Source organism: Chiloscyllium punctatum, chromosome 12, assembly GCF_047496795.1.
Source record: "Chiloscyllium punctatum isolate Juve2018m chromosome 12, sChiPun1.3, whole genome shotgun sequence".
Lineage (NCBI taxonomy): Eukaryota > Metazoa > Chordata > Chondrichthyes > Orectolobiformes > Hemiscylliidae > Chiloscyllium > Chiloscyllium punctatum.
The window spans coordinates 19,096,031-19,120,182 of NC_092750.1; the positions used below are offsets into that span (position 1 = coordinate 19,096,031).

At 42.5% G+C, this 24,152-nt stretch overlaps 1 protein-coding gene across 1 annotated transcript in view; it reads right to left on the reverse strand.

Annotated features, from left to right (window-relative positions):
- The window catches only part of LOC140483647 (copine-9-like), a 404,134-nt gene that overhangs the window by 257,305 nt on the left and 122,677 nt on the right, over positions 1 to 24,152 (reverse strand). Inside the window, exon 4 of the mRNA XM_072581965.1 lies at positions 10,670 to 10,773. Within this exon, the coding sequence (XP_072438066.1) occupies positions 10,670 to 10,773 (104 nt within the window). The remainder of the gene's footprint in view (positions 1 to 10,669; positions 10,774 to 24,152) is intronic.

Consider the following 24,152-nt stretch of genomic DNA (forward strand, 5'->3'; position numbering starts at 1 on the left):
TCCATCATCTGCTGTACTGGGATTCATTTTTTTTATTCATTCATACAACAAGGGCATCGCTGGCTAGGCAGCATTTGCTGCCCATTCCTAATTGTCCAGAGGGTAGTTAAGAGTCAATCACATTGCTGTGGGTCTGGAGTCAGCTATAGGCCAGACCAGGATAGCAGCTTCCTTCCCTAAAGGGTATGAGTGAACCAGATGGTTTTTCCACCAGTCGACAATGGATTCATAGTCAGCATTTGACTCTTCATTCCATATATTTTTTTTAAAATCCACAATGGGATTTGAACCCAGGTTGCCAGAACATTACCTGGGGCTCTGGTTAATAGTTCAAATGATAATACGAGGCCAACGCCTCCCGTAATGCTCCAAACCAAGGGTGTTTCAGATGAAATTATTAAAATTGATGGCAATGCCCTTTGTTGTAATGTTGGGCCAGGCCAAACATCCAGGATAGAAATGAAGCAAAACCTACACATTGGGCCAAATAAATCCATTTTCCTTTTGCCAGGCTGTATTGAATCTTCTTTGTATATGGCAAAAGTTAGCGAACGGATACATCCAGAAACTCCTCTTATACTTCCAAACTTCAAAGTTAAGTAACTGTCCAGAAACTAATATTAGCCATTGCAGTCAAAGATCAAACGATGTTGGGCTGAGAATGAAGAACTGATTTCTTTTTAAATTGACAGAGCATGGAAGGTAAGAACAAAGCTGTAAGGAAGTAATTACACTGCAGATAGCTGCAAAGGATGGCAGAGGTCTAAGCTTGTCTGGAAATGAGAGGTCGCTTTGAAACCTTCTTGTCAGCTGTCTCCCAACAGACATGCAGTCTCAGAATTGTTTGGAGTGCTGCCTCAGAGAAGGAGAGGACCAAATTCGTTTTAACAATCTTCTGTTTGCTTGCTGCCTTCTTGAGTGCCTTAGCTTGTTAGATAAAGTCTTTAAGGGGCAAGAGATTGAATAGGAACACTTCCAATGTTCCACCGCTATCCCCCAGCATCCCCAATATACGTAGATAGCTTTCAATTCCTCACAAGGAATATTTATGCGGCAGAGTTATTTCTGAATATTTTTTGAACATCTTAACCTTGATTTTGTTGCTTCTTTCATCTTTATGGCAATCTGAAATGTGGAAAGCTCACTACTACATGAAATGATTGAGGTGAATAGCACAGATGTACTTAAGGGGAAACTAGATAAGTATGGGGATAACAAAGATTGGAAGAATAAGGTGATAGGTTGAGACAAAGTAAGGTAGGAGAAGCTCAGAAGGAGTATAAAAATTGATGTAGATCTATTGAGCCAAAAGGACTGTTTTTGTGCCGTAAATATTTAGCATTATACTACTAAATATTATTATTTTACCCTGTATAAAGAATTTAGTTAAAATTATGAAGTTGAAATAAGGTCAGTTGAAGAGGATGATTATCCCTCATTCACACAAAGCGAATATGCTCTTATAAATCAGATTTGTGCAAATAATTCTTCACAAAGCCAATCCAACAGTCAGCTTCCATGGGCAAGCTCGTGTCTTCAGTGGGTGAAGTTTACCTTCCACGCAAAGTAATCAGGATATGCACAACAACGCTCCATTACATGTCAGCAGAATATGATTAACATCAGTCATGCATATCGCTAAACAGGCTCATCGTTTTTAGAAGTAGCAGCTCACACCTAAAATACTGGAGTCAGCTCAACAAAATCGCAGCTTTGAATCAGCTCATGAAAGCACGAGAGAACTGTAAAAACAAAGACTTGCATTTCTATAGCATCCTTTAGAAGCACCAGACATATAAGTGCACCACAGTCAATGAAGCACTTTCAGTGAGTAGTCTCTGAAGTAGGAGTGCTGCAACCAATTCGAACAATCAAGTTCCCAGGAACAGCAATGTGGTGATAGTACTAGTTAATCAGTTTTTGTGATGCTGGTTGAGAGATCAATATTGGTCAAGATATCTGGAATAATTCCTCTGCTCTTCTTTGAAATAGTGCCATGGGAGTTTTTATATCCATCTCTGAAGGAAGACATTTTAGCTTAACGTTTGATCCAAAGCTCAGTACCTCCAATACTCTGTCAGTACTGCACTGGAATGTCAGCCTTGATTTCTGTGCTCGAGTGGGAGCTGAACTCAAAACCTTCCGACTCTACAGCAAGAATACTCCCAACTGAGCTATAGCTGTCACAATAAACAGGCACACTAATCAGTTCATTTCTCTGCAGTCCACTGAATGATGGACAAACACCTCTCAGAAAAGGGATTAGAAGCTTAATCCTAACTCAATATAATCTTTCTTTAAGTGATATAAGAGTTCCTTCCAATGGCGAATGTCTTATCTATTGCACCCAAGTAACTAACTGGTTTATTCAAAGTGGCTGATCATTGCACACATAAAACATATCTACCACTGAGAAGAAATCTAAGAGACAAGCAGCTAAAATAACATTTGCAGTCGTTCCATTTTATTAATGTTGGCTGCCTGAATGCTCAACAGGAAATCGAACAATGTGCCTGAGTAATAGTTCTTCCAAGGAAGCTTCATGGCAGTCTAGCCCTCTTATGGGAAGTTGCACTGAGTGAAAGAGGCTGCTCATGGCTGCCCATGTCACATTTGGAAAGGAGGGAAATGGAGGCCTCTGTGGCTCATGGCTGCCATGCTTTTGGCCTTTGTCACAGAGGTCAGCAAGATGAAAAGGGGCTGCAGGGCCTTAAAGGAAGGGCTTCTGAAAATAAAGAAGCGTATAAGTAATGTAGTAATAATATAAGGGGATTTCAACTTCCCCAATATTACTGGATAGTCATAGCGTGAAAGGTTTGGAGGGATTGGAATTCACACTATGTATCCAGAAGAGGTTTCTTTTAAACCAATACGTGGAAGGCCCTACAAGAGAGGTGCCAGTCCTGGACTTACTTGTAGGGAATAAAGTCGTGTAAGTAGATAAAAAAATCAGCAGGGGAGCATTTTGCATCATAACTTCATTACATTCAAGGATAGTTTCGAAAAAGGACAAGGATGGGCCTGAAATCAAAGCTCCACATGAAGGGAAGGCCAATTTTTAAAAGATGGGATATGATTTAGCCAGAATGGACTGGAAGATTTCAGGTAAATCTGCGGCAGAGCAGTGGGATGCATTCAAGAAGGAAACAGTGAGAGTAAAGGGCCAACATGTTGCAATGAACACAAAGGATGGGATGAACAAATCCTGTAAATGCTGGATACCAAGAGATTTACAGGAAGAGATAAAGAGAAAAAGCAAGTTTTATGGCTGATACAGACACTCTAGAGCAGTGCAGAATGTAGAAAAGAAATTAGAGAGCAGAAAGGAACATGAAAGAATAATGGCAGGAAAACAAAAGAAGAAGCCTCTGAACAATGTTAAGCATCTTCTGGCAAAGCAGAGTGTTGATTGTAGAAGTACACCAGTTTATAGGGATCTCCAGTATGTCTGTTCTCTTGAATCTATAGCGACTCAGTTGTTTGGGCCACGTCAGGCAAAGGAAGATTTCTGAAGGAGGCATACTGGACTTGTAACATTAATTCTGTTTCTCTCTCTGCAGAAACCTGTTGAGTCTCTTCAGTGTGTTCTGTGTACGTTAAAGCCAAAAAGATGATGGCTGCGTCCCCAAAGGCATGCTCTATGGTAACATGCTAAAGGCACAAGGTCGACAGGTCACTCGCGCCTCCAAAACAAGGACATCTCTCAGCATCCCATCAAGTTGAACAGGGAAGAGTCAATACATGGGAAGCACTTGAAGATCATCAGACTGTCAAGAGACAAGCAGTCAGGAAGGGTGTAGAAAAATCGGAGGTCAATACAAGTGAAGCAGAAAAGGGATCCCACAGGAAGGTAAACAAATGTTGCCCTTAGGCTGATATTATTTATCTGTGGCAGCTGCAGGAGGGTCTGCCATTTATAAATTGACCTGTACAGCCACAACAGACAATGTTCAATTCAGAAATGACATACACCCCAGACACAGTCAATCATCTCCTGAGACAGATGGATGCCAAGAGAAGATGAGAGGACATTAGTAAACCAGATGGCTTTTTACAACAATTAATGATAGTTTCATGGTCGCCATTATTATTACGAGCTTTCAAACCCAGATTTATTAGCTGAATTTAAATTCCATCAGCTGCGGTGGTGATATTGAATCTGTGTTTTTCAGAGCTAGCCCAGTAAAATTACCACTGCGACATCACCACCTCCCTCAGTCATGCTGCTAATGTCCCTTTCTGTTGCCTCTCAGCCAGCCAGCCCAGATAATGCCAAGGTGCTGCAGTCCTCAAGGTCAAGAGCTGCTTGAGGTTCCTCTTATCTATATACCCCCACTCCCTATCCCCATCTTGAAAAACACTCCCTGTTTTGCCTTGTGCCCATGTCACACTTCAAAATATTACCTTACTATTTGAGAGTTCCACAAACACTTTCATCTGTTCCATGCTTTTTGCTAAAGACAGTTGAACTGTTTAAATAAAGCCATCTGTAGTGTTCCACAATGAAAACTGAAGTATTGTTGGTAGCTTTCACTGCAGGATTTCAGCCAAGGGTGTACTGTAATGGAGTCTCCCCAGTGGGTGGTAAACTGGACAGGATAATGCAGCCATGGTGCTAAAGAGTAGGTGTGCTATGGGAAGAAGAGCTTGAGCAGAAGCTGTCGGGAACATAGGTGCCCTGAATGTCTCCTGCTTCCTCCTCTATCATCCAAATTCCTGTAGGTGGTGGCTGTGCCTTCTTAATGCTGATTTTCAGGACCTTGTTCAGCCACTCAAGTGCACACCTAGAATGTACGCCCCACTCTCCTTCCACATGTTTCAATGATCAGAAGCATTGTCTCAGTTAAGTAATGATCTACTTCATGATGTTCCTGTCGTCTCCAGGGCTATCACCATACACCCACTCATTTTTGGAGGTTCATGGACATTGGAAACGGCAGAATGCTTAAAAGTTAAGACATAATGTCTGCTGCCACAATGGCAGACATGGTGTACTGTGCACCTAACTTCTTGTTGAAGAAATGGTAATGCTACTGGTCGGCATGGGAGACCTGCAGGCTCATGTACATCCTGCTGATGGAGCTCTGCATCATCAAGAATCCCACTATCCTGGTTAATCCACATTCTCACACATCCTGCCTCTTCCATATCTGAGAGAATATGCTTTTCTTGTCTTCCAACACCTCCCTGATGCTTCAATGGTAGGTAGCCTGCTGCTGCCTGGAAATAACTAATTGGTTAAATGCTGCTGTGATTGTTATAACTACTGCCATGCTGTTCTCTCCCTGGTATGATGCTCCAAGTCACGTTTGAGTCATGGGTATAGTTCGATAAGTCCCACCATGGTGAACGTGAGTGACTTCAGGCTTTTCTCCTGACTCTAAAAATCCATATTGGTACAGCCTTCTCTTCTGGGGAGCCCTCTTGTCTATTCTGTGCATGTAGCTTCCCTTCAATGCAATCATTGTTCCATCCCTCAGTCATGCTGCGGACCTAGAGCTATTGCAGTTACAAACAGTTCCGGACCTAGTCAGTACAGATGACCCAATTCTCTAACCTTCCTGAATGGATGCATAAGCTCACTGATAGACCTCCAAAGAACAAGTAAACGCATTGCCAACAACTTTGCAATAACAGGTGTAAGTCAAAGTCACCTGCAAACTGGACAGCTGGCCCTTTTAACCATGACAGTGGGGAGCTGCCTCATTCAACTCAAAGCATATACAGTTGTAAATGAGTAACATGAGTGTTATCACATAAAATATGACATTAACCCTCATATGACATATTAAAGCTTCATTGAAGCATGTTCACTTAATTAATTAATACCATTAATTGGAGATGCATAGTAGAATCCCAATGGTGACTTGTTGTTTGATGAGAATGGGGTGGAGATGTGACCTTGGTCATCGACAGTGGGACTTAGGCAAGCTGAGAACGATGCCATTAACTGAGTTTCCTCCTCACTTACATGGGGAGGCCAGCTGCCAGAGGAAATTGCAGGAGGCTCAGTAATTGGAAGCCGGGAAACTGACTGCCACAGCAGCGTCATAGTATGTGCAGCAACTGAACAGAGGGAGGGCTTTTCCAGGCAAAGGAAGGAGGTAATGCTGCAGGGTTTCAGTAAGATGGCTTTAGGTAATGTGAGGTTTACAGCAACAGTCACGGAGTTGCTAGTGAAGCAAGTGAAGATCAACATAGAGGCCTTCTCCATAAACGGTGGATGGGCTAAAACAGAAACTAGATGCACAGGCATAGCAAGAGATGGTACAACATCTGAATAAAATTAGCATTTTCCCCAGATCTAGCTACAGTACTTAATAATTACACACTGAGGACCAATATCACGCTCTCATATTTTTGACACATGAGATTAATAGACAATAGACAATAGGTGCAGGAGTAGGCCATTCAGCCCTTCGAGCCTGCACCACCATTCAATATGATCATGGCTGATCTCCTTAATCAGTATCCTGTTCCTGCCTTATCTCCATAACCCTTGATTCCACAATCCTTGAGAGCTCTATCCAACTCTTTCTTAAATGAATCCAGAGACTGGGCCTCCACTGCCCTCTGGGGCAGAGCATTCCACACAGCCACCACTCTCTGGGTGAAGAAGTTTCTCCTCATCTCTGTCCTAAATGGTCTACCCCATTTTTAAGCTGTGTCCTCTGGTTCGACACTCACCCATCAGCGGAAACATGTTTCCTGCCTCCAGAGTGTCCAATCCTTTAATAATCTTATATGTCTCAATCAAATCCCCTCTCAGTCTTCTAAACTCAAGGGTATACAAGCCCAGTCGCTTCAGTCTTTCACTGTAAGGTAATCCCACCATTCCAGGAATTGACCTCGTGAACCTACGCTGCACTCCCTCAATAGCCAGAATGTCTTTCCTCAAATGTGGAGACCAGAACTGCACACAGTACTCCAGGTGTGGTCTCACCAGGGCCTTGTACAGCTGCAGAAGAACCTCTTTGCTTCTATACTCAATCCCTCTTGTTATGAAGGCCAGCATGTTATTAGCCTTAAATAATGAGAACACCATTTTGCCGCAGTACTACCAAATCTTCCCTTGTCTGCTTGCTATGTCAATGAGGGAGGCTTTGCTGCAACTCTTCATGCTTTCATTCACATACTGAAACATTGCTAAAGGGCTCATTCAATATGTCCCTCTTGGCCATACTTGTTTCTGTCATCACGCACATTTGCTAAGCTGGTTCATACATGTTGGAATCCTCTGCCTACAGCATGCATTAGTCCACTTTTACTCTTTTTGAACAAGAAGATGGAAAAATAACAGGAAGGAGACAACTTGCACAGGAAGAGGTGTAATGACATTGCAAACACTGATACTACTACATGAAACACAGTCAGTCAGCAGCAGAGATGCCAAGGCCTGAGGCATGACACAGCAGTGCATCTAAGAATCTCCTTCACACACACACACAAACACACACACACACACACACACACACACACACACACACACACCTGTCAGAACTTCAACATAACCCTTATCCAATTGCTTTTTGCCTGATTAACCAGATGCCATGCCATCACTGCCAGACTGACAGCTGAAGGTATTACTGAAGATGATGCATCATTATTCGCTCTTATCCTGCCAAGCACAGCATTGAACTCCTGCAGATCTTAAATAATGTGTGCTCAGAGAGAGAGAGAGCACTTGGTGCATTCAGAACTATTTGGACAGCCGGCTCACATCCTAACTCTGCTTAGGAGAATGGAGATGCAAACTTCAAGGGACCAACATTTTAAAAAAGAAGTTTGCTTCTGCAATTGTTCAATATATTGGACTGCCTGCCAGAAAGCTGCCAGATGGTGGGTATGATATGCCCAGCGAAAATCTCCTGAGTAAGTTCTCTGACAGGTAGAAAAAGAAAGAAACAGTCAAAGCTGGAAAACATCCTTAAATTAAAACAACCAGCTGCCCTCAAAAGCAGTGAAAGCAGCTCCTGACAACCCACTACAGCTGATTATTTTCTGGTCAATTCCACGGCTTAATGCAAATGCATTATCAACTAAATAGGTACGTGAGCAGAGCAGAGCAGTGGATTGTTTTTATTAGTTCATGGGATGTGGGTATCACTGGCTCAGCCAGCATTTATTGTCTATCCCTAATAATCCTGGTGAAGATGAGTGGTGAGGTGCCATTTTGAACTTGTGCAGTCCTTGTGATGTGGCTGGTATCACAGTGTTACTAGTAAGGGAATTCCAGGCTATTGCTCCAGATACTGTGAAAGCACAGTGATAAAGTTCCAAGTCAGGATACTCTGTGACTTGGAGGAGAACTTGATGGGAACATATTTACTGCCGTCATCCTGTAGGTGAATTGTTCTAGTAATGAGCACACATGATGCGCCCAATTACTGCTGGCATAAAACTCTGTGGCCCTTTGAAGGTATCTAAGTGACCACCAACCCAAAAGTTCAGTGTTGAAGCTGGGAAACTTGTGATGCCACATAGAATCATAGAGATACAAACAAACAAACCTGCTGACCAGATATCCTAAGTTAATCTAGTCCCGTTTGCTTTTACCCCATATCTCTCTAAGCCCTTTCCACTCATGTACCCATTCAGAGGTTTTTTAAAATGTTGTAATTATACCAACCTCCACCACTTCCTCTGGTAGTTCATTCATACACACACCGCCTTCTGTGTGAAAAAGTTGCCACTAAGGTCTCTTTTAAATCTTTTTCCTCTCAGCTTAAACCTATGCCCTCTAGTTTTGGAGACCAGAGAATCCTTACATTGAGGAAGCAGGCCATTCAGTCCATCAAGTCCACACCAACTCTCCCACCCAGGTCCAGCCCCCTACCGTTTCACTGCACTTCCCATGGCTAATCCACATTGTCTGCACATCCCTGGACAGAATGAGGCAATTTTGCACGGCCAATCCACGTAACCATGGGAGGAAACCGGAACACACAAAGGAAACCCATGCGGAGAAATGGAGAATGTGCAAACTCCACTCTGATGTTCACCCAAGGCTGGAATTGAACCCTTGTCCCTGGCACTGTGAGGCAGCAGTGCTAACCACTGAGCCACCATGCTGGCAAAAGACAGGATTAAGTGGTGCATTAAGTGGGCAAGAATTTGACAGAAGTGATCTCAGACTCAATGAATGGGAAAATTTCCACTTTTCCTTGACCTCCACCTTTGGTATTATGAAGGAATATAATCTGTTCATAAATTTAGCAGAGTGAGCTGGGCACTGAGACTGAAAGCCACAATCATAGACTGTGACACAAAGCGGCTACTTGTGTCATTTGCACATTTAATGAACCTCCAGGATTTGTGAACAAGATGAGAGTGTATTTAAAACATTCTTGACAATGGTGACATTTCAAAATGTAAAATAAAGTTGCAATGGGATTTCCAGGTCTCCACCCATCAAGGGTCATATTTTCAATTGATCTCTTTTCAGCTTTATTTTAAGAATTCAATCAATAAAGACAATTCCTATTTCTGAAGACATTCAATGTCTTCCTGTTATGATTGTGCAGTTAGATTGTCACAAAAGTATATGTTTGAATAACAACTTTGCAGACAACCATCCCAATGTACACTACAAGATTGCTTGATAATATTTAATTTGTCCAGTTATCATACTCCAACACACTTTCCATTCATTCCCAGTCTGCATAAGCCTGATGTCTTTGTGAAGTGACATTTGTAGGGCTGATTTTAACATGTGGTGTTGAGGCAAATGGATGGTAGTGGATCACCTACCCATATGGACCACACAACTTTCTTTCACACTGTTTACAGAAAGCCAAACCATTAGTAACTATCTCCCACCAGTGTTGAAAATTAAAAATCAGCCCTAGTGTCTATGCAGAGGTGAGCATGTTTTTGTTTGAGATGCTTTTTATTCTATAATGAATTAAATCAGAAAATTGACGTTTTCTGGTAAGGATACTCATTGTGAATAACGGCAAAGGATCAATTTTCTCTCTAAAGCAATAGTGAGTTTTTACCATACACTTACGCACAGGGGTGGGGGTGGAGGCTCAGAAGCCTGTAGATACATAACTAACATAATTTTTAGTCAGTAAATCGATAGAGGAATGATCAGAATTAATTAGACATCACCATGAGTCTTGCTAATGCATAAAATAAAATGAAAACATACAAATGGTTCACAACTTCATCAGCACAGAGCTGCAAAGTGAAAAGTAATTACTTGAGACTAAAACGTAATTACTACTGTCCAAGAACTGTTCTGTTTTTAATATTATGAGCAAGATACTGATGATTTTGCAGGATCAGAAAACAATATAAGTTTATGAGAGATTTAACAAAGGTTTGCCATTTGTTTATGACTGTTAGAAATTCTGCATCACTACAAAATTAAATCTGTCATGCAATTTTGTGAAGTACGTCTTTTTGGATTTTTACTTGTGAGATGATGGCTGCTTTTAAAATTATTTTTGTAATTTTATAAGCATGATATTATGGATTTGTTCTTTTCTTGTTAAACAAAGGCATAAGTACCTAAGATATTTTGTATTTATTGTTTTTGCCCATAGTCTGATTGGCTTTGTTTACACATCATCTTTCACTCATTGGCTTTCAGCATAATTGAGGCTTACTCAAGGACACAGAGAGCAGAGTGTGGCATCTGGCAGAAAGAGATGTCATTACTCACACATCAAAACGCAGGTTCTGCTTCTCTTCAAAGAAGTAATCCAGGACGAACTTGCGCACAAAATCTGGGTTCAATGAGTTTTCAATGACTTCAGTTCTTCCATACTGAGAGAAGAATAGAGAAAAAAAAACCCAAAAAGAGAGAATGAAGTAATTTGTCTACAATGGCCTTTGGAAATACACAGCTATCACTCAGTTAATAAGCGCCTTCGAAGAATGAAACACTCAAAGATTTCTCAAGCTCTTGGAGAGGGACAAATCATCAGCAACTCACTGATTGCGACAGATGGAGTGCAGCAGTTCTGGAAATAATGTGGTGTAATGGTTTATTGATTAATTTCTGTTTTGGACATACTGCTTTCCATCTGACGCCAATCCCCAGACTTGTTTAGAATTCTATTCTCCTCTGATGTTCCTTCGTTTCTTCTTCTCCCTCAACCATATTCTGACATCCTCACTCAAATATTCTAGCTTGTGCTACAGGCACCAGCCACCTCCCCAAAGCACAGTAAGACTGGAGTGTTCATGGACAAATCAACTTTGCAGCCACCACTAACTCACTTTCAGTGAACATTATTTATTAGTGCAAGCTCTTACAGATTTGCCCCATCCCAATCTCTGGGAGTACTTTACCGATCATAACCATTTTACTGGCATCTATGATTCCTGAGCACATGAAAGCAATTGATCCAAAACTCTACTCTTAGCCCACTCATTTATGGGATATGGTATTTCTGGCAATTATTGCTTATTTCTGTGATATTACACAACAATACAGAGCCCTGATATAATGATGTGTTCAGGTGTAACACCAACCACTGGTGGCTTGAGCCTTGTGTGGGGCGCTTACACCATTCCTCCTTCCTCTTCTAGTCTAATAAGTTGTTCAGTTGTCTGGGATGGAGGCTAGACCATGAATAAGTCTCAGCAGAAGAGGTTCTGGTCTTAGATAACAAGAAACCAGCTCACCACCACCTTCTCAAGGGCAAATAGGGATGGGCAATAATCATAGAGTCCCTACAGTGTGGAAACAGGCCGCATTGTCCAACAAGTCCATACCGACCCACTGAAGAGTAACCCATCCAGACTCATTCCCTTACCTTACTACTCTACGTGACCCCTGACTAATGTACCTAATCTACACATCCCTGTACACTATGGGCAATTTAGCATGGCCAATCCACCTACATAATAGTTGGTTGTAATAAGTGCCTGCTCGATAGTTTCTTGCATTATAGGAGTTAATGCAAGCATTGCTACATCAAGTAAAATCCCTATTAGAGGTAAATCCACACCAGTAAGCATAGCTCAAACTTTAAAATAAAACAAAGAAATGCTGTTACTGGAAACCAAAAACAAAAATAGACATTGCTAGAGAAATTCAGCAGGTCTAGCGGCATCTGTGGAGAAAAAGTAGTCGATGTTTTGAATCCAGTTACCCTTTTTCTGAAACATTAACTCTGTTTTCTCTCTATAGATACTGCCAGACCTGCTGAGTTTCTCCAGCAATTTCTGTTTTAATTCAAACTCATTAATGCTTTCAGAATTATTTTCATCAGCAATAATTCCCATTAATGTTCCTGTCTAATTTCTATTCACAATGTACAGCCTGTTAGTTCCCTATGCAGCATCTTTATGATGAATGCACTTCCACAAATAGTGATCACTGATGCAAAAGTAAAATACTGCACATGTTGGAGATCTAAAACAAAAAACAGAAAATACTGGTGAAACACAGCAGGTCTGACAGCATCTATGAAGAAAGAAACCAGGTTAATATTTCAGGCTGATTTTTTTTTCTTCAAAACTGAAGCAAGGTAGGAATGTAAGAGTTTCAATTCAGGGGAAGGTGCCTAGGGGATTTTGGGGAGAATAAAAGAAAAGATCTATGATAGAATGAGAGCTGGAGAAGTTATTTCTCTTAAAAAAAATCAGAAGTTTATTTAATCTCTGCAGCATTCACCCTATTACAGACCTTTGTGTGCAACCAATATCCTTTTGTTTATGTGGTCCCTTCAGTCTTATCCCCGCCCATTTCTACCAGCTTATTTCAATCCTTCAGTCTGACAAATGCCATCTCAACCTAAAACTTTAACCCTGATCTTCTCCACAGCTGCTGTCCAAGTTGCTGAGACTTTCTAGTATTTGTTTAGTTTAGACAAAAGGGATATCACAAGTTGTTGCTGTGAAAGTGGTGGTGGTATTCCCTCCCTGTATGGGCTCCCAACACACAGTAACTTATATGCTCCCTTCAGTAAATTAAGTCATCAGTTCTTATTTGCCTTAAGCTTCTGCCTTCTATCAAAGGGGAAGGAGGTTAAAGCGCATCTTCTTCTGAAGAAGGGTCATTGGACCAGAAATTTTATCTCTGCTTTCTCTTCAAAGATGCTGCCAGACCTGCTGAGATTTTACAGCAATTTCTGGGTTTTTTTTGTACCATTGCTAGGAAATTCAGATCTGGCAGAATTGATTTCAATTCAATCTGCCTATTTTTTTCTTTCCAATCATATCTGACAGCATGCCAAGGCAAACATTGACCTAGAATCATAGAACCCCAACAGAGCAGAAAGATGCCACTCGGCCCATCAAGTCTTGCACTGGCCCTCCAAAGAGTATCCCACATAGACCCAAAGCCCCACCTTATCTCCGTAATCCTGCATTTACCATGGCTAATCCTGTTAGCCTGCACATCCCAAGACACTGTGGGCAATTTAGCATGGCCAATCCACCTCACCTGCACATCTTTGGACTGTGGGAGGAAACCCATGCTGACGTGGGGAGAATGTGCAAACTTCACACAGACAGTCGCCCAAGGCTGAAATCGAATCTGGGTCCCCGGTGCTGTGAGGTAGCAGTGCTAATCATGGATCCCACCATGTTACCTAAACCACCCCTCAATATCACTCCTGAGTTAACAACTTGAAACTCAAGTGGAGAAGGTGACACTATGTCTACACTGTTCCCTGTAAATAGTAATAGTAAACAGTGGCGAATGGAATTTTATTCTGAAAAGTGTGAGGTGATGCATAAAATGTTGGCTGATTTTTTTTCTGAAGGTTACTGGCATAGCTGTGGTGGAGCAGAACTGGACACATGGGAGCCATGCTTTTTCTCTATTGTGTGTAAGAACCTGGTCATCAGGTATGAGGCACTCTCCGTCTTACTCTATGTGACGTGGGTCCAGGACAAACCCTGTTCCTACACTTCATGGTCATCATCTTCTGCCTTATCAAGAAAGTGAAAATTTATTTATCAGCAAGGATGTGATGTATGAACCTCGACATAAAGTCTAGAAAAAAATGTGACCCTCATCCTGATGACAACCTTTGAGTGCAACTACAACAAGCAGAATTGTTGCATAAATGTCGAGTGTCATTATATGTTGAGTTTCTATCTAACCTGTTGCTCCCAAAGGTGAGTCTAGCCATGTAGCCATGGAACACTCCAATTGGTTGTGGTGCACAGCACCATCTGTTCCTGATGGAAAGCTTTGTGCAGAAAGTACTTTTGATCACTGGTTCATCGAGTAGTGGTCTGCAGATAACGTACTCAAGACCCTGTAGGAAAATCTTCAAGGAGAAAGTGAGGACTGCAGATGCTGGAGATCAGAGCTGAAAATGTGCTGCTGGAAATGTGTTGCACATATATCGTATCATCCGTCGTCATTTCCGCCACCTCCAAACGGACCCCACCACCAAGGATATATTTCCCTCCCTCCTCTATCAGCGTTCCGAAAAGACCACTCCCTCCGTGATTCCCTCGTCAGGTCCACACCTCCCACCAACCCAACCTCCACTCCCGGCACCTTCCACTGCAACCGCAAGAAATGCAAAACTTGTGCCCACACCTCCCCCCTTACTTCCCTCCAAGGCCCCAAGGGATCCTTCCATATCCGCCACAAATTCACCTGCACCTCCACACACATCATTATTGTATCCACTGCACCCGATGTGGCCTCCTCTATATTGGGGAGACAGGCTGCCTACTTGCGGAATGTTTCAGAGAACACCTCTGGGACACCCGGACCAACCAACCCAACCACCCCGTGGCTCAACACTTCAATTCCCCCTCCCACTCCACCAACGACATGCAGGTCCTTGGACTCCTCCATCGTCAGACCATAGCAACACGACGGTTGGAGGAAGAGCACCTCATCGTCTGCCTAAGAACCCGCCAACCACAAGGGATGAACTCAGATTTGTCCAGTTTCCTCATTTCCCCTCCCCCCCACCTTGTCTCAGTCAAATCCCTCGAACTCAGAATCTTCTTCCTAACCTCTCCGCCCCCACCCCCACTCCGGCCTATCACCCTCACCTTGACTTCCTTCCACCTATCACATTTCCAATGCCCCTCCCCCAAGTCCCTCCTCCCTCCCTTTTATCTTAGCCTGCTGGACACACTTTCCTCATTCCTGAAGAAGGCCTCATGCCCGAAATGTCGATTCTCCTGCTCCTTGGATGCTGCCTGACCTGCTGTGCTTTTCCAGCAACACATTTTCAAACTTGTAGGAAAAGGATGGTTCCAGAGTTGTGTTTCAGTCTCATTTGGCAGAAACTCTGATCAACAGGACTTTCAAATAAGCACCAAGATGTAGCCTGCCTGGTGGTGCGAAGGGACCCCTCCCTGTCAGATTCTTCCTGCATGTTCAAAGTCATACTGCCCTGACACGCTGCCTTTGAGAAAGCTAAGGGGCAAATTGGATCCAAAAGTGGTTTAGTGGCAGGAAGCACAGGATAACGGAAGTTTTTGTGACTGGAAATCTGTGTCCAGGGGCACACCACAGGGTTCAGTGCTGAGTTTTTTGCTGTATGTCATGTACATTCACAATTTCACAAGAAAGTAAGAAGTATGACGTGTAAGTTCAAAGATCACACAAAAACTGGTAGCAAACAAAAACAAGAATTTCTGGAGAAACTCAGCAGGTTTGACAGCATCCATGGAGATGAGTTCGGGTTTCAGTTACAGTGACCCTTCTTCAGATCTAAACTGGTGATGGGGTAAATAGCGAGAAGGAAAGCCTAAGGACTACAGGATGGTAAATGTGCCTTGAACATTGGCAAATGAAATTTTATTCTGAATAGTGTGAGGTGATGCATTTTGGGAATAATAACAAGGCAAGGGGGAGTTCCTGTTGAATGGTGGGACACAAGGAGGTACAGAGGATCAGAGGGACCCGGTTGACAGCAGCCAGACAGGAAGATACGGTGGTGAGGAAGGCATACGAATTCTAGCTTATCTAAATTAAGGCATTGAATATAAAATCATGGAGGTTATGATGGAGCTGTATATAATGTTAGTTAGGCTGGATTTAGAGTACTGCATGCAGTTCTGGTTATAGGAAGGTTGTAATTGCATTAGGAAGGGTGCAGCAGAGATTCACCAGGACTTTTCCTCAGCTGGAGTGATTCAGCTGTGAAGAGAGACAACAGAGGCAAAGAAAACTGAAGGGTATTTGATTAAGATGTACAAAGTCCTGAGGGACATAGAGAGGGAAAAACATTTCCCTTAGTCAAAGGGTCAACAACCAGTGGACACAGTTTTAAGGCAGTAAGAGGTTTAGAGAGCTTTTGAGGAAAAAGTTTGCACCCATAGGATTGTGATTACCTGAAACTCAATGACTGGGAAGTTGATAGAAGTGGGAACATTGAAGACTCTAAGAACTATTTAATTGAATACTTGAAACACCGTTCATACTTCGGTCCAAATGCTGGAATGTAGAATTAGAATAGAAGAAAGTTTGATGATGGGCTGAAAGACCTCTTTCTATGTGGTATGAGCTAGCTGCAGTGGAGAAGAGACTGTCACCTATCTGCTTCCAAATTCTATCTTTGAAAACAGATTAAGTGTTTTATGTCACCAAAATTGCCAAGATGACACCAAAATTAGAGGTATAGTGGACAGCGAAGAGGAATACCTCAGATTACAACAGGATCTGGACCAGATGGGCCAATGGACTGAGAAGTGGCGGATGGAGTTTAATTCAGATAATTGTGAGGTGCTGCATTTTGGGAAAGCAAATCTTAGCAGGACTTATACACTTAATGGTAAGGTCCGAGGGAGTGTTGCTGAACAAAGAGACCTTGGAGTGCAGGTTCATAGTTCCTTGAAAGTGGAGTCGCAATTGGATAGGATAGTGAAAAAGGCGTTTGGTATGCTTTCCTTTATTGGTCAGAGTATTGAGTGCAGGAGTTGGGAGGTCATGTTGCAGTTGTACAGGACATTGGTTAGGTCACTGTTGAAATATTGTGTGCAATTCTGGTCTCCTTCCTTTCGGAAAGATGTTGTGAAACTTGAAAGGGTTCAGAAAAGATTTACAAGGATGTTGCCAGGGTTGGAGGATCTGAGCTACAGGGAGAGGCTGAACAGGCTGGGGCTGTTTTCCCTGGAGCGTTGGAGGCTCAGGGGTGACCTTATAGAGGTTTACAAAATTATGAGGGGCATAGATAGGATAAATAGAAAAAGTCTTTTCCCTGACGTTGGGGAATCCAGAACTAGAGGGCATAGGTTTAGGGTGAGAGGGGAAAGATATAAAAAAGACCTAAGGGGCAACCTTTTCATGCAGAGGATGGTACGTGTATGGAATGAGCTGCCAGAGGATGTGGTGGAGGCTGGTACAATTGCAACATTTAAGAGGCATTTGGATGGGTATATGAATAGGAAGGGTTTGGAGGGATATGGGCCGGGTGCTGGCAGGTGGGACTAGATTGGGTTGGAATATCTGGTCGGCATGGATGGGTTGGACCACGCTGCACATCTCTATGACTCTATGACTCTATGTCACGATTCATTCTAAACTGCTCCATTACATGGAACCCTGTATTTTACATGTTGTTCCCCTGGAGGCACACTGAGATAAACATCAACTGATGCTGGATAACCATCGAGCCAGTTGGAGGTGGTCTTCTTGAATCTTTGATCTTCTGTTGCAAAGACTTGTCACAGATCAAGTGAAACCAGATTGGCATTCTTCAATTCCAGGATTACAGGCTGAGGAATGAACTAAAAATTGAGATGGTTCCAGCGAAAGCCCCGTTGGAAAAAGGCCACTGCTAACGACCCTCCTGTTATTGTAGACAGCAGGATCAGGGTCTTGTAAAACACATGTCTATATGACAGACAATGTTTTGCATGAAAAGTAATTGTGCACTGCAATTATAACCTGCAATGGCAAGCGCACTGGGATAATTCATTAATTGTATGGAAGCATCTATATTGTGCTTTGTGTAATACCAAGTTTGAAATGTTATGTAAATTTTTTCACAAGCTTTATAAATAAATAAATCATTGGAGGAACAATACTGTTGAAAGGAAAGGTAGGCTCCAACTTCCACATAGTATATCATCTTCACTGACAGCCCTTTATGGCATGACAACAAATTAGTATGAGGCCGTTGGTGAAGGGCTTGTGCCCAAAACATCGATTCTCTTTCTCCTCGGATGTTGCCTGATCTGCTGTGCTCTTCCTGCACCACATTCTCGATTCTAATCTCCAGCATCTGCAGTCCTCACTTTCTCCTAACAAATTAGTAACTAACTGCACTGGGAGTCATGGATACAAGTTGCACAGAAACAAGAGAAGACCAGTCTGTTTTGCCTTTTTATTCGAAGTGATTATCTTGACTCCATTTACTTGCCTTTGCACCCTATCTCTTGACATCTTTGAAGCATTAAAATTCAGAAATCCCAGGCTTGTAAATGTCAATCACCTTCCATTCAGCAGTTCTGAGAGTTTCCCAGGCTTGTCACTGCTAATATTTGATGTTCAAAGAGATTAATTTCTAGGAAGAGATCATTCTACCCACTATATTTTGGTGCTAGCTCTTCAACTATAGTTGCTTTTTCTTATCCCATTCTAATTTTTTGCCTCCATTTGCCATAGCTTCAAATTCAGCTCATGAAACCAGTGACACAATCGACCAATTATTTCACGCCAATTGACAATAACATTACAGCAGTCAACCAATCCTACCCTCAGGTTATTTCTGTCGATATCAGCCTTGTCAACTTTCTGCACTAAGTCCCACTTTTAAGAACATAAGAACATCAGAAGCAGGAGCAAGAGTAGGCCACTGGGCCTGCTCCACTATTCAATAAGATCATGGTTGATCTTTTTAAGGACTCTGCTTCATTTACCCACCCACTCCACCATAACCCTTAATTCCCTTACTGTTCAAATATCTACCTATCTTTGCCTTAAAATCATTTAATGAGGTAGCCTCAAGTGCTTCACTGGACAGGGAATTTCACAGATTCACAATCATTTGGGTGAAGAAGTTCCTTCTGAAATCATTTGTAATCTGCTTCCCCCTAATTTTGAGGCTATGACCCTAGTTCTAGCTTCACCCACCAGTGGAAACATCCTCCCTGCTTCTATCATATATATTCCCTTCATAATCTTATATGTTTCTGCAAGATCCCCCCTCATTCTTCTAAATTTCAATGAATATAATCCCAGTCTATTCAATCTCTCCTCACAAGCCAAACTTCCCAGCTCTAGAATCAACCTAGTGAACCAACTCTGCACCCCCTCCAGTGCCAGTACAGTACATCCTTTCTTAAGTAGGGAGACCAAAATTGTACATGTCTCCCTTCCAAAAGCATTTACCTTTGCTCATTCAAACTTGGCTACTTACCTTGCTGCAAGCAGCCAAATATCTAACTTAATTAGAAAAAAAACAGTGACACGACTTTGAAAATGACGCTGGGAGGGTCAGGGGTCAAGATTCCATGGAAATCTGGCAGGAAGCAGGAAAGTCACCAGAAGAGTTTGAGGTAAGTGACCATACTTGTTTCCCTGAGAAGATTTCTTTTGGGTTTTAGGGTGTGGGGGTGGGGAAGGCAGTGGGAAAAGAAGGAATATTTTGGCCTTCTTACCTCAGCCCTCCATTTTCTTTGTAACCCCCTCTCCCCTTCCCCTACAAATCAATCAGGTCTGGTCCCATTAGGGCTTCCTCACATCTCCATTTGCACATTGGCTTTGACATGAGACTCTCTCGTACTGGGCAGAAAGCCAATTCCAAATATTAGGCCTGATGGCTAAAATTGGATGGATATAGAATTATTTGAATTTTTGGTGTCCCTACGCATTAATCCTATCTCAAGTTAAGACTGAGGTGGCAGTTTCAACCAGAGTAAGACACATGCCAAAGTCACATCCCAGTCACAGAACCTGTGCTTCTAACATTTTGATTATTATAAATTTTTGATGCCAAGATCCCTTTCTCTAGCATGTAGAGTGTTCTGATTTGAGTGATGTAGAGATAGGTTATATATACATCTGTCCTCTAATGCCTGACTTGTGAATGCTTGATGTAGCAGAATAAAGGCAGTTACACCTGACTGAACATCTCACTGGAAATCTTGGACATAAGGGTAAAATGAGCTTCACTTGCCATTGAAATATTGCCTTAGTACAAAACTTCAAAGTACAGTCACAAGAAACAAAAAACTCTTTTCATTGAGTGTTAGGATTAAACATATTTTTCTTCATCTTTGTAACATAATGTGATGACTGAATAATCCATTAACACAAACATTCACTTAGCATGAAATGTTCAAAAGAATCCCTGCCATGGAATTTGTTGCTGACTACTGTGACAGATTTTCTAAAGCATAAACTGTTTTGTGCTTTTCATGTGAATGTGGTTTAATGGATTGTCCAAATAACAGAATTTAAAGAGTGATACATTGAGAACACCACTGCACTATTCCATGGACTAAGCACTATGTAGGATCAAGTCCCTAACCACTCACACAACAAATGTGCTGAACTCAGTTCCCATATCGAGGGAGATGATTAAAGCAGGCTTGGGAGTGCAATAGTGAAACAATAACCACCAGGAGCAGAAGAAGTGATAAACTGAGACATCTCCAGATCTGCTCCCATCTGCTCAGTTTCTGTCATACCTTGGCAACATGTTCCTCCCAGGTTTTAATTCATAACCTGGCTCCTCCAAGCCATATTCCAAGCAACCTCAGGTAACTTGTCCTGGCAGTGAGTGGATAAAGGATTGGTTGGCCTAGTTCCCAAAAAACGTGGCTTCACTTTTGCCTGCTTCATCTTGGCTCCCAAGGCCAGTTCAAACTGCTTGCATGTGGTCATGAGTCTGTGCAATGACAGCGGATCTGATGTCATCCATATATGGAGAGGACTTTCCGCTGCGTGGAATAGTCATCCGTCTCAGGCTCGCATCCTTCCTGATGGACTCAGCAAAAAGCTCTCAGTGATACACAAACAGGGCAGTCCTGCCTTACTCCAGGTCTGATTGGGAAAGGTTCTGATTCCCACCCATTTATTGCAAATGCATGACTACAATTGGTGCAGAGTAATCGGACCCAAATGTGGATTACCTCCCCAAAGCCAATTTCGGAGAGCACATTCCAATCCTGTATCCCATTCACTGTCAGGCTAGATTGCCCAGAGGTGCTGGGCATACGGTTTTGGGTTGGGGGGGGGGGGGTTGCAGGGTCACCTGAGCCATCTTCCATTTCACCTGAAAGTCAAAGACGAATTGTATCCATACAGACTCCATGTACAAAGCTCTGGGTAAGGGCATGAAGGGCACACCCAATGCCATCCTCAATCTGATAGCTGCCTTTGTGTTTGGCTGCATTAAGCTCCGTGTAAACCCTCAGTACACTAGCACCAAGTGTCACTAGGTACTACCTGTCCCTGGTGTTGCAAAGGATGGGTGTGGCCTTGTTACCGTTGAACACACCAAGTAGTTGGACCATTTCATATCACCTGTCTCTTGTCGAAAAATTTTCAAAGAGCAACACCTTTGACCACAAGACATCAGAAAGTGGTCAGCATATAAAGTTAATAAGACCCTAAGGGAAAAGGAGAGGATCCTGTTGTGTGGCTCCCTACTCAGACTGCAGAAGTCATTTGGCAGAATGCCTCATCACCAGAACTTTCCAACAAGCACCAAGACATTACTTGGCTGGTGGTGAGAAGGGAACTACCTGTCAGATTCCTCGTTTCTGTACAGACCCTCTACACCACTACTCACTGGCCTTGAAGTGGCTATGGGGGGGAAAGACACACTCACATAGGTCCTTCTGTAATGTGCCTTTGCAGAGGAAGCCAGGAGAGAGAAACAATGGTCTTTGTTGAGTCTCATCCCAAGCAGCTCTGTGACTCTGTGCTCTACAGGCTATTCCCTGGGACGTACACTGGGACAAACATCGATTGCTCCTGGAAGACCATTAACTCAGTGAAAGATGTTCTTTGGTCTGTCCGAAACTTGTTTGTTTTCCAGTATAAAGAGTTAGCCTTGACCGAGTGCTGTAGTCGGCAACAGCGCAAGGTCCTGGACTATTTGCTGAGGGATGGACCAAAGTTTGGGGCAGCTATTGTCAGGACACAGTGGGAATAACCATCATCTAAGGTCTTTCTGCCAAAATGTAAAGGGGATCCATTCCTTTCTCAGACTCTCCTGTTATTTCAAAATGAAAAATAGCTCGCTGCATGAGTAGAAAATGCTTTTGTTTTTGCAAGTGCGGGAAAGCTCTGAGGGATGTCAAATTCCAATGCGTCATTTAACTTTTTTTTCTGCCCTGAAAAGGCTGTACATAACTGTTTTAGGAATTTTTTGTATGTACATTTTTTATGAATGAAGTCTATTTTTGCAATTAAACAAAATCTCCAAACCAGCTCCCATGCAATGGTTAGAGATGCAGCAACACTAAAAAATCATTTTGCGTTTCTAGGTCATCACAAGAAGTTAGCCACTGGGAGACATAGGCAAAGAGAAAATAAGTAACTTTAGCAGGAGGATGTAGTAGGACCATGCAGCATGCCAAACATATCAGGGCCAGTAACAGCATCATATAGCATGTCACAGAAACATAGGCAAACAACAGGACAGAACACTTAATGTAGGAAAAAAACCCATCAGTTAAATGGAGTATAGAATTATTTTTGGATGGCATCTTTTTCTTCCCCTCACATGCGAGCAAATGTATTCACTAAAACAGAAAAGTTTCTCAAAAGCAATTTCTGGACATCCTGCGCATAGATGACTCACATGTTTAGTCTACACCACACGTCTGAGATTTCTGCTTCATTCCCTTGCAAATAATTTTGTTGACAAAGCAACCTGACTTTTAAAAAAAAGCATTTTGTTCTCCTGCTGTACTCTGTAGGTAACCTGCATCAATCTCCCATCTGCATTGGAGTCCTACAGTATGAAAGCAGGCCATTTGACCTAATGGGTCAAAGACCAAAGACCATCCCACCCTCCCACCCTATAATCGTACATTTCCCATGGCTAATCCACCGAGATTGCATATAATTGGAATGTGAGAGGAAACCGGAGCACCCAAAGGAAACCCACATAGACATGGGGAGAACGTGAAAACTCCATACAGACAGCCACCTGAGACTAGAATTGAACCTAGGTCTCTGGCGTTGTGAGGCAGCAGTGCTAACTACTGAACAATCGTGCAACCCTTAATATCATTGCTCCTCCCCTGTGCTTCCTTTTATTTAATTTTACAGAGTCCCTCAATAGGGTTGTTGGGTTGGCTAAATGTTCTAAGTATCTGGCAGAGAAACAGTAATGTTCTTCACTCCAGCAATAAGATACAGGAATGATTGTTGCTGAGGGAGCCAGCTTAATAACTCAACACTGTCTTTCAAGAGGAAGATGCACTGAAGGTCACTGCTGAGCTAGTGGGGAAAGAGTTCTAAATTATCATTACCTTCTGTGTGAGCAATCACGAGTGAACTGAGGAATAACACTTCAACCTGCTGATTTAGACACAGGCAAATGTTGTCAATAGCATAGAATCCCTCCAAAGGGCATCCCACCCAGACCTACCCCCTTCCATCCTTGTAACCCTGCATACCCCATGGCTAATTTACCTAAACTACACATCCCCAGTCACCATGTGCAATTTAGCATGGCTAATCCACCTAATCTGCACATCTTTAGCTTATGGGAGGAAACCAGAGCACCTTTAGGAAACCAATACAGACACAGGGAGAACATGTAAACTCCACACAGACAGTTGCCCAAGGCTGAAATCGAGCCCAGGTCCCAAATCAAACCCAATCCCTGGTACTGTGAGGCAGCAGTGCTAACTACGTAGCCACTGTGCTATATGCTTTATCATCTCTCAAAGTCATAGAGTCATAGAGGCTTACAGCATGGAAACAGACCCTTTGGCCCAACTTGTGCTTGCCACCCAGTTTTCACAATTACTCTAGCCCCATTTGGGTGCATTTGGTCCATATCCATTCATATCTATCCCAACCATGTACCTGTCTAAATGTTTCTTAAATGACAAAATTGTATTTGCCTCCACCAATTCCTCAGACAGGCCATTACTCACCCACCCTCTGTTTGAAAAAATTGCCCCTCTCAAACTTTTTGTATCTCTCCCCTCTCACCTTAAACCTATTCTCTCTATTTTTAGATTCCCCTACCATGGGGAAAAGCTGTTGGCTATCTACCTTATCATGCCTCTTGTGAATTTAT